Raw genomic sequence first — 11,410 nt, 5'->3', positions numbered from 1 at the left:
AAAGTACAAATTATCAGAATAAATTGAAGCTCACAAATTGTTTTCCGAGTGAGTAATCGTATGTTATTTGGCAAAGAGATATCGGTGGGATTATAATACAATAGACACATAACCCGGTATTACCCGGTATACAATTGCGTACAATGGCAAAGCAAACACTTGTGAGCTAATGCAATACTGTATAGGTTGATCCAGTCACAAGTGTACAACTACACAATCTACCAACCTCGACCAAATTAATCAAACCAAAGTCGCGGGTAGCTATTGTATTTGAGCTGGCTGCTCCAACGTTCTCCTATATACCATTCTAATTTAACGCTATTTTCTGCGTATACGCGCTGAATATTGGATTCCAAGAAACTATAAGGATGGGGATTTATGAGCGTGATTTTATAGTTATTACGTTTGATGTTATGACACGCTCCCAAATGTTGTGACACGCTCCCAAATGTTGTGACACGCTCCCGAATGTTGTGACACGCTCCCAAATGTTGTGACACGCTCCCAAATGTTGTGACACGCTCCCAAATGTTGTGACACGCTCCCAAATGTTGTGACACGCTCCCAAATGTTGTGACACGCTCCCAAATGTTGTGACACGCTCCCAAATGTTGTGACACGCTCCCAAATGTTGTGACACGCTCCCAAATGGACTACCTAACGGACATTAATTAATCAGCACTATGATCAAATTTATGCATAATTGGAGTCGGAGAACCATAGTTGCCATGACAGAAAAATCTATTATCGTCAAAATTGATGTAATTATTTAAGTTAATGTTATTTTATCTGTATTTAGCTAAACATTTACTATAATGCCGCCCAAATATTTATATATACCGACAACTTTTATTGGAAACAGAACTAAAAGCAAAATTCCAAAGAGATAATGAAATCAATTAGACCGTTGTTTCAGACGTTTTTTCGTACGGTGATTCCGAATTAACCACATGACATAGGGTAAAAATGCTTACACGACGAGTTATATATGAACTGTTTTTATAACATTCGACAAGAGCATTTAAAGAAGTAGGTCTACTTTCTCATTAGGGTTAGAGTTTTAGCAGATGATTGAGTTAGGGATTGGGAAAGGGTTCTTATAGTTATAGAGTTAGAACTTTGTTCTAAGAAATTTGTTCCACGGAATCGCTGCAACTCAATTTAACAGCTATAAATGGAGGTCACGGAAGGGACCTAGTCCTACCACGATTGTAGTGAATCAGATATTTTTGTATTTCAGATGAAAGACCGATGCCGGCGACTAATTAGTATTGAGCACTTTTGCCGAAGAAGGGAGTTCAGGGTTGATACTCGGAAGTAAAACCCATACACTACTGGGAAACTCGCAAACTAATTGTGGAATTGAATCCTTAACCAATAACCGTTCCGTTCAAGGAAAATCTAACATTTACTGGATTCCGATTTCATCGAAGATAAATAAAAACTTCTGATCTTGAGGCGATTTTTGCTTGAAGCTTTACAAAGACAAAATTGAGCTGTTCCTTGGATTCGGTGATTAGCTGATAGAAAATAGGTGATCTAGAACTAAGTGTAGGCATGGTTTTTCTCGCTTCGAGTTCATTACCGTGCAGTGACTGTAAATATTTGTAAAAAATGAGTAATTTAAAAAATTAAATTAAATACACCGTAGTAATAGTATCACTTAGTACAGACAGATCCGTCTGAAAAAATCGATCTGCCGACACACAAAGCTTACAAATGATTTTTTACGTTTTTGAGTCCTAATAGATGTCCTTTATGGCTGACCAACTTTTCCAAACTTTTCCACGTGTCTTAAGGCCACTTTTTGCCACTTTACCACTTTTAACCACCTTTCTTGTTTGTCAAATATCTTTAGTTGTGAACATCGTAGAAAATTGCAGATTAATCGAGGGTGTTCATATTATCAGGAAAAAAAAAACTTTTGTTCAAACAATTTTTACGTCAGATAATCAGTTAATTGGATAATTATCAATTAGCTAATTAGCAAAATTCTAAAAAAATTTTATTGGCTCAAAATGATCGGAATAGCTTAAAACACGGGGAAAAGTAGTTTTTAGAAAAACTTTGAAAATTTTTCACTTAAATTTTTTTCCCTACTCTTGCCGAAGGCAAAAAGATCGTAGGGAATAAGTAATCGGGTTTGGATATATGAGGTGGCCCGATGGACCTGCGATGACGACAAAAGTCTGCTCCTTCGCAATATAGACCACTCCCCTATAATTAAGTGTATAGGAAGCGTCTGTTATGCTGCGCGCGACGCTAGCCATGTGTTAATTAATTGCAGTGAAGTTCCTCCTTCGCAAAGTTATTTTCCGCAATTTTCTGGATTCATTTATTGTTGATGCGCGGAGCTGCATTGGTAAAATAAATCGTCAATTTTTACCATGCACGAATCCCACTTATTTATAAAAAACATAGTATGTAAATATGGTGCACTTTTTTTCCGGTCACACTTTTCACTCAAAAGAATTAATGGTACATGGTAGGGAAAATTGATCGTGCGTGGTTTAACCGCGGCGAAATTCTTGTTTTTCGAGACTTTGAAAAATTTCGAAAATTCAAAATATTTTTTTCCTCAAGAAGTGATCAAATTGCATGAAACGCGGAGAAAAATGCTTTTCAAAAAAAACTTAGTGAAATTTTCGTTTCATTTTCAAGAATACTTAAATCACCAATATTTGTAGTTGGAGTTCAGTAAATCTCGGCAGATTTTAGTAATCAGGAATCACTAAGTGGAAAGGTCTGAAACTGAAAAACATTAACCATACGATATAAGATCAGTTTCATAACTAATTACTAAATTACAATACAGCCTTATCGATATTCACAGGAACTGTACCAATGGCACAGTCAAGATCGAACCGATAGCCTGCTGTACTATCATTTTATTGATTTCAATGATGAATCAGTGGGGTTGTGTTAATCTAAACCGGCCTACCTGGATTACCAGACCTCTTCTTTTCCTCAACAATCAAACCGAGTTGTTCATATCACATTTGGTGGGTGATGTAAGTACATATCGAGCTGTATTCAATCACAATACGACACAATACGTGTATATTATATTATAGCCCTTAATGAGGTATATGAAACGCTCTATACCGGGTTGTTTCTATACCGTACACTTCTCGTTTCTCCCGTGAGAGGCCCGGTATAGAGAGGTTTCACAGTTTATCACGAAAACGTCTACTTGGCCTCATGGCTCTTTGACAGCTCAAAGAAGGCAAGAAAAGACCAGAAAGCTTAAAATGTCAACTCGCTCTTTTCAATGCTCTTCGATCCGTCCCACATTAATCCCGAGTTGATCATCATGGCCTCAAATATCCTGCGGAAAGAACCTGTATTTTTACTTCACAACGTCCGGATTTCAAATCAACATCCTCAATAACATTAACAATCCTTCCTGGTCAGGATCTGTCCCGTCGTCTCTATTAGCAATTTCCAAAATATCCTGACTCTCGTGGTACATTTCATTGAATTAATTATTACCGCGACCGGTTCTTTACTTCCCCTTGCCCGACGCTCGTATTTAAATCTTACCCTTGCCCGTATGTTACCCTTGTTGATTTTACTTTTAGCCGACCCTGACATATGGGGGTGATTTGAGGTATCCCGCATAGCAAATGAAGCGGTATGCAGTACAATACAAAACAAGTCACAGTAGATGTTGGAAGGCGTATTTTCACTTGCTTCCTGGACCTAGCTGTTCCTTAGTTTCCCTGGTCTTTTCTTGCCTTCTTTGAGCTGTAAATGAGCCATGAGGCCAAGTAGACATTTTCGTGATAAACCGTAAAACCTCTCTATACCGGGTTTCTCGCGGTATAAAGCGTTTGATAAACCTTATTAAGGGCCATAATATAATATACACGTATTGTGTCGTATTGTGATTGAATACAGCTCGATATGTACTTACACCACCCACCAAATGCGATATGAACAACTCGGTTTGATTGTTGAGGAAAAGAAGAGGTCTGGTAATCCAGGTAGGCCGGTTTAGATTAACACAACCCCACTGATTCATCATTGAAATCAATAAAATGATAGTACAGCAGGCTATCGGTTCGATCTTGACTGTACCTGGATCCCCTACTGCGGCCAAACCAAAATGGCTTCCGCAGAGGAAGATCTACCCTCCCTCAGATACTTGCCCTACGACGCATCCTAGAAGAGTGTAAAATCGGAAATCGATCAGCAGCTATCGTGTTCGTCGACTTTTCGAAAGCATTCGACAGTATCAACAGGGATGCCTTGTTTCACATCCTCTCCCTCTACGGCGTCCCTGCTCCCATAACTGATGCTATCAGGCTCCTGTATGACTCATCGCACTCCAGAGTCAAAACCATTGACGGCCTTACAGACTTCTTTAGAACACTCATCGGGGTCCTTCAGGGTGATACTCTCGCTCCTTTCCTCTTCATCATCGTCCTCGATTATGTCCTTAGGAACTGCATGACTCTTGACCATGGCCTAACCATCATCCCCAGGCAAAGTCGGAGAGTACCTGCGGTCAGAGTCACAGATCTTGACTTCGTTGACGACCTGGCCTTGACTGCCGATACCATAGAGCAAGTCCAGCAACTGCTCTCGGATTTAGAGACTGCAGCAGCACATGTCGGACTTGCGATGAATGCTTCCAAGACCGAATACATGACCATCAACATTCCTGATGCTGCCCCCGTGAACTCAATATCCGGTTACCAGATCAAGCAGGTTGATGACTTCAAATACTTGGGCTCATATATTGCAGAGAGCAGGAAGGACTTCAACACCAGGAAAGGCATGGCTTGGTCAGCCTGTATCAAACTGCAGAAGGTATGGACCTCTGGCATTTCTGACCAGCTGAAAGTCAAGTTCTTCAGAGCATGCATCGAACCTGTTCTGCTGTATGGCTCAGAAACCTGGACCTTGAACAAGCAGTTTGAGAAGCGTCTCGACGGGTGCTACACCAGGCTCCTAATGAAAGCCAGGAATCTTTCATGGTAGAAGCATCCAACCCTAAAGCAAATCTATGGTGACCTCCCTTCCATCTCCACCATCGTTGCACAGAGACGTGCCAGATTTGCTGGGCATTGCATGAGAGCTTCAGACCAGGTCATCTCTACCATCCTTCCTTGGCGGCTGCCACAGTTCAGGCGTGGGAGGAGACCACTCTCTTTTCTTGACACCGTAGCCAGGGACACAGGGTTGCGGGTAGAAGATCTCCGAACAGTTATGTGCGACAGAACCATCTGGAGACGTAGAGTGGAGGAGATTTCGATCGAGCATCGCCCAAAGTAAAAAAAAGTAAAGTTGACTGTGCCATTGGTGCAGTTTCTGTGAATATCGATAAGGCTGTATTGTAATTTAGTAATTAGTTATGAAACTCTTATATCGTATGGTTAACGTTTTTCAGTTTCAGACCTTTTCACTTAGTGATTCCTGATTACTAAAATCTGCCGAGATTTACTGAACTCCAACTACAAATATTGGTGATTTAAGTATTCTTGAAACGAAAATTTCAATAAGTTTTCTCGAAAAAAAATGTAAGTGAAAAATATTCAAAGTTTTTCTAAAAACTACTTTCCCCGTGTTTTAAGCTATTCCGATCATTTTGAGCCAATAAAATTTTTTTAGAATTTTGCTAATTAGCTAATTGATAATTATCCAATTAACTGATTATCTGACGTAAAAATTGTTTGAACAAAAGTTTTTTTTTCCTGATAATATGAACACCCTCGATTAATCTGCAATTTTCTACGATGTTCACAACTAAAGATATTTGACAAACAAGAAAGGTGGTAAAAAGTGGTAAAGTGGCAAAAAGTGGCCTTTAGACACGTGGAAAAGTTTGGTTTGGAAAAGTTGGTCAGCCATAAAGGACATCTATTAGGACTCAAAAACGTAAAAAATCCTTTGTAAGCTTTGTGTGTCGGCAGATCGATTTTTTTCAGACGGATCTGTCTGTACTAACTGTGAATCTGTTATCAGGAAGTAGATCCCACTTTCGACTTTTTTACTGGTATTTTGCAACACGAATACAACAAATGAAGCAGTGGTTAGGATAGGAAGAAGTTATGCTTCTGTCTGACGACTGACACATCGTGTTGCATCACGCACAATTCAGACTGCAGAGTAGCTGGATTTCAAGTTCACTGCAGAGATCACTGCAGAGATCACGCACTGGCCACTGCATTACACCCCAGTTCCATGGCCGGATATTATGCCAAATTATTAGACAGAGATGAAGCTCTCCGGGAATTTCTCGGAAATTAATTCATACAGAATCATACAGAATCAACAAAATTACCGTTGATGGTCTCCGGTCGTGGAACTGCAAACCGGAGAAATATCCGGAGAAATATCCGGAGACGATCTCCGTCTAATAATTTGGCATTATATCCGGCCATAGAACTGGGGTGTAATACAGTAGACGGAGCCGGAGAATCATCTCCGGAGATGATCTACGGGAAATGGACCTCCGTCTAATAATTTGGCATAATATCCGGCCATGGAACTGGGGTGTAACCGAATAGTTGGATTTCAAGATTGAAGACCTACACCAGTGACCACCTATTCAGAATCAGCGATTTTGATATATAAGATCATATATTATTTAAGACGGCCTTCGTTTTGTAATTACTCGCTTTCACAACTTTCTGTCGCCGTCAAACAAATTAATTAAGGTAGATTGGAAAACGTTGATCCAAGCATTAAACATGCACAATTTGGAAACAGTCGACGAATCATTACTATTTTACTGGTAAATACAACAAATGACGCAGTGGTTAGGATAGGAAGAAGTTATGCTTCTGTCTGACGACTGACACATCGTGTTGCATCACGCACAATTCAGACTGCAGAGTAGCTGGATTTCAAGTTCACTGCAATTCAGACTGCAGAGATCACGCAGAGATCACGCACTGCATTATAACCGAATAGCTGCATTTCAAGATCTACACCAGTAACTACCTATTTAGAATAAGCGATTACTGGTTTGTTCAACCAATCACATTGGTTGACGCTGTTATCAGTTGTTTTGATAACAGTTGATTTTGATATATAAGATTATATATTATTTAAGACGACCTGCGTTTAATTTCTTGCGGTACAATATTCACGGACCGGGATTGGATAACTTATAAATGGATGCAGAATTCTGTGAGTATGTTTGACCAATATTCAAGTGTTCGTTTATTTGTATGTATGTAATTTTTTTTATTATTACAGTATTTTTGTTTATCAATGATGAAACACGATTTGGTTTTTTGAAAATTCGAATTAAATTGAATGTACAACTATTTAAAATTACCAAAATATAACTGATAGTGCTATTTATTATTTAAAAACCCAAAATATAACTGATACAGTTGCGATACATAATTCAGGATGAAGGTTATCGGAAGTTCATTGAGCGGAGTTGTGACGAGTAAAGGAGGTGTATTGAGAAGTAGAGGAGCTGGTTCCAGTAGAGGAGCTGGTTCCAGTAGAGGAGCTGGTTCTAGCTCTAGTTCCAGTACGTCTGTGAGGAGGATTGGCAGCCATGTTCACACCAATAGTCTCTCGTTTAACCCAAACCCAGAAAGGCATCTTCTCCTTCCCTTTGTAGTAGGAATCCTGGGCAAGCATATACGAAGGAAGGTTTGTGGCATCTCTTCGTCTGCGGACAGTAGATTCTTTAGGGCAAAGCATATCCTGTAGGCTGATGAGATGAGAGAGCAGATCCTCTGTCTCAGCGTGAGGTCCCAGGTTAGTCAGTACTCTTGCTATCAAGTTTTCAGGATATCCCAGCTTGGTGGCATACTGTAGGAATGAAGTCTCTGGAGAAGATTGACGAGAAGCAATATGAGGTTCTGACTGATGGAGGGTAGTGAGAGGTGGTGCCATAGTTAAGCAGGAGGGTTCCAGGCTGAAGAATGTCTGTCTGGTGGTGACTGTGGAGAGGAGTTCAGATGGGAAGAAAGGGGTTGAGGTTCTAGAAGGTTCCATTTGATAATATCGTTGTTGTTGTAATAGTTGTAGTAGTTGATTAAACGATAAAGCTGGATAACTAAATTGTTATTGTGGCAGGTTTAAATACTGCTGTCCCTGAAGTTCTGAGCTTGTTATCTCGTGTCGCCAAGCATGGTGGTGTGATTAGAGTACATGAATCGGTGTGATCAGGGTACATGATACGGAATCTGACTCGCTGCTCCTGCTTGACACCTCAATTTAGTGACGTGATGGGAGTGGTGGTCATGCGATCTCGGTTATGTCGAATAAGTGATGGTCCATGTGATCCGACCTTTCCTACGATGACTGTGGGTAGGCCTCCCTGAAATTATTCCTGCACAACTGAATTAGAGGGTATAAGTTAAAATAATATTTTAGAAGATTTTTTTACTTAGTTGAAAGCTTCAGGTATAACGACATTTGAAACTGAGCAATTTCATTTTCTATATTGCCCCATTTTTTATTGAACTTGAACGTTCATTTGAAAGAAAAAGCCTCACTTCAGCAAACTGTGAAAATAACTCTTTTTATGAAAATGGCTAATATTTCAGATTACAGTGATTTCCACTCCCTTCATTTTTTACTCAAAAAAGGAAATTCAAAATTCTTTTGTAGCTTCCGTCAATTCGCCAGCAGCAAACTATTCTCCACGACTTCAACTCATTTTGAACTTGCTCCGCTCGCGAGATGACGAAAGCGTTAGCAATACTGTTGATAGTTGGAAAGATGAAGATAGTCGTCAGGAAGTTTCCATAGTTACAGAACAGCTCGATCACCCATTCATGATCGTTCCACTTTTTATCCATACAGATGAAATGCCGGAACAGGTTCATCAGTCCGAAAGCCACGAAGCAAATCATGTAGAAGAATGCCAGAACGAAGACTTTGTTGGCGGTCCTCCGCAGGAGTATATCACGGTTACGTCTGATAGGATAGAGGATTACCAGAGCAACCACGAACAGTGCCAAGGTCAGTCCAATGAAGACGACCCATGCGTAGAGAAGGACCATGTGCTTGTCATGATCCCAGAAGTGATGCTCTATACAGGCAGCACTAGAGCCCAGGATCCAGCTGGACACAACGAGGGGTAACATGTACTTGTGCTGGGCTATGTTGACGAAGTGGAATGGTAACCTCAGGGCGGATAGTCTTAGAATTCCCATAATAGAGGTTGACAGTAGACCGGATCCCAGAGCAAACAATTCTGAAATATACGGATTGTGATGTGTTATCCACTCATTCTATAAAGATATTAATAGGAAAATAAGAAAATAATTATATTTCAGGACACACACTGTGACGAAAAAGAAAACCTGATCTCAAATTCTGACATCTGAGACCTAAGTTGTATTTTATCACACAAACATTGTAATTAATACCTATTTTCATGACAAATGCAATGACAAGGTTCATCATCGTGGTAGAAACAGTAGTTTAAAAATATATATTTTGGAGCTAAACTGTCAACTAAATATAACCAACCTATGTTGTAAAGGACCTTAGCAGCTTTAAACAGCCTAGGACTGGAAGCAGAGTGGTCGGGTCCAGCAACGATCCTCATTATGAAAAGAATTGAGGCTGCCAGACTACTCACGGTTCCCACACATATCATATTGAAGTAAGCTAGAGCTGGAGCACTCTTCCAAAACTTCAGTCTGATGTGAACTGCTATCTGAAGCAAACAAGCATTTTCATTTTATTGAAGGTACTGTATAGTATTGCTATGAGTGCTGCAGATGGATGTAAAACCAGAAGTTAACATCTCGATACTCGAAATAGTATACACAAATATGATCCATAGTTTGTGCTAATTCTTACCAGCATAACGTTGAAAGAAAAGTCAAGTAATCCAATGGGTAAACAAATAGCAGGTAAGAGAGTTGTGAACACGGTACTGTTTGCTAAAGCACTGGGCTCGTAATCAGCCGTCATGTTCAACCTCATCTTCCTGTGTCCACCAAAATAGGTTTAACAATATTCTGATCAACTCAAACTAAAAATGTTTAAGATAAAGTGAACTTTTTCACATTGAAGCACGCTAATTCCTACAGACAGGAACAAATTGATAGCAACGAAGTGTTAGGTTACTCAATGTGATATCGACTACCAAGATACTGATACGAAATTAATTTTAAAAGGAAAAGTGGTACGACTTCAATACGATTGCGATATGTGATGAAAAGTAGCAAAAAGCCGCTGGTCCATCATCGTTGATTACCAGCGACTTCGCGGCTGATATGGTTTCAAATTACTCGCAGTACATTAATTGAATTGTGATGGTGAATATTCTATATCAAGCATATAACGTAACAACTAACAGGTGTCTTTAGATAAGACACCAGAAATAAGACTCGTGTTCTACGCTCAACACGTATTCAACACAAAATGTCACGTTCAAATTGCACTGTTTCTCCCGAAATGTTGGAAACTACGGATATGAAGTCCTTGTTCTTTAGAGTCATTCCTGCGATCTGTATCTTTTTAGGAATTGTTAACATACTCTACAACTCGCTCATGGTAAATTAAAGTTGTTTTTATGAATTCTTAAAATCTGCCTTTGCTTTTGAGTTTGTTTTCTGTCTGCAGCAGCGGCCGTTTTCTGATAACACTTTAAATCGAATTTCAGATAGCAGTTTATATCCGGATCAAGCCGTGGAAGTCGCCCATTCTGCTAACCTACTTCAATATCCTCCACTACGATGTGATAGCCAGTGTGGGGGCAGTTTTCATGTATTCTGTTAAAATCTACCTTTTCACGCACGAGACAAACCGTTTTATCGGGGAACTTAGAAACGCTATTTACAGTACAGGTATTCTTAATTTCTAATTACCAGATCTGATTTTTTCGTCCGTGTTCTTAAAAATGTTGAATTCATAAATTTGCGAAATTCACTAGTTGAGTTTTGACCATCACAACAGCAACGAAACGTTGAAATCGTTAAAAAAAACGCACGGCTGTAATTCTTATACGCATTACGCGTGAACATGTTATTACATTTCTGTCACAAATAATATACCAAGCTATTGAATTACAATCACATATGTGTATCCTGACCATTCAATACATTTCTCCTGACCATTCAATACATTTCTCCTGACCATTCAATACATTTCTCAATGTCTCAAGGTTAATTAATCAACGTCCCCAGAATTATTCTCGGTGTTCGCTAGCATGGTATCCACCATCCTCCTTGTAACCCTCCGTGTAGTCGCCCTCTCCTTCCCCTTCTTCTTCAGAAACAACCTCACCGTACGGCGAGTCCTCCCCTTCCTCCTACTGCCCTGGCTGGTCGGAGGGATGATGGTATTCCTCGACATCAAGCTCTATTTCCGAGAGATGTTCTTGGAGTCTGTTTGGACGACATTTTTAGTGGTGGTGACGTTGACATTGGTGTTGGCACTGTTGTCTCTTCTACCTTTATGGAGATCGGAGACTTAC

At 39.8% G+C, this 11,410-nt stretch overlaps 1 protein-coding gene across 1 annotated transcript; it reads right to left on the bottom strand.

Moving 5' to 3' along the window:
• Nucleotides 1–7,386: 7,386 nt before the first annotated feature.
• Nucleotides 7,387–10,074, bottom strand: LOC134815391 (uncharacterized). The gene is made up of 4 exons (XM_063823924.1): nucleotides 9,790–10,074; nucleotides 9,454–9,643; nucleotides 8,613–9,175; nucleotides 7,387–7,836 (listed from the first exon to the last, which is right to left on the bottom strand). Exons 1-4 carry the CDS (start codon nucleotides 9,913–9,915, stop codon nucleotides 7,387–7,389), a joined length of 1,329 nt encoding a protein of 442 aa, XP_063679994.1. The 5' UTR covers nucleotides 9,916–10,074.
• Nucleotides 10,075–11,410: the final 1,336 nt, after the last annotated feature.

Source organism: Bolinopsis microptera, chromosome 5 (assembly GCF_026151205.1).
Source record: "Bolinopsis microptera isolate Bmic1 chromosome 5, MBARI_Bmic_1.0, whole genome shotgun sequence".
Classification (NCBI taxonomy): domain Eukaryota; kingdom Metazoa; phylum Ctenophora; class Tentaculata; order Lobata; family Bolinopsidae; genus Bolinopsis; species Bolinopsis microptera.
This window is presented reverse-complemented; position numbering and strand designations above follow the sequence as displayed.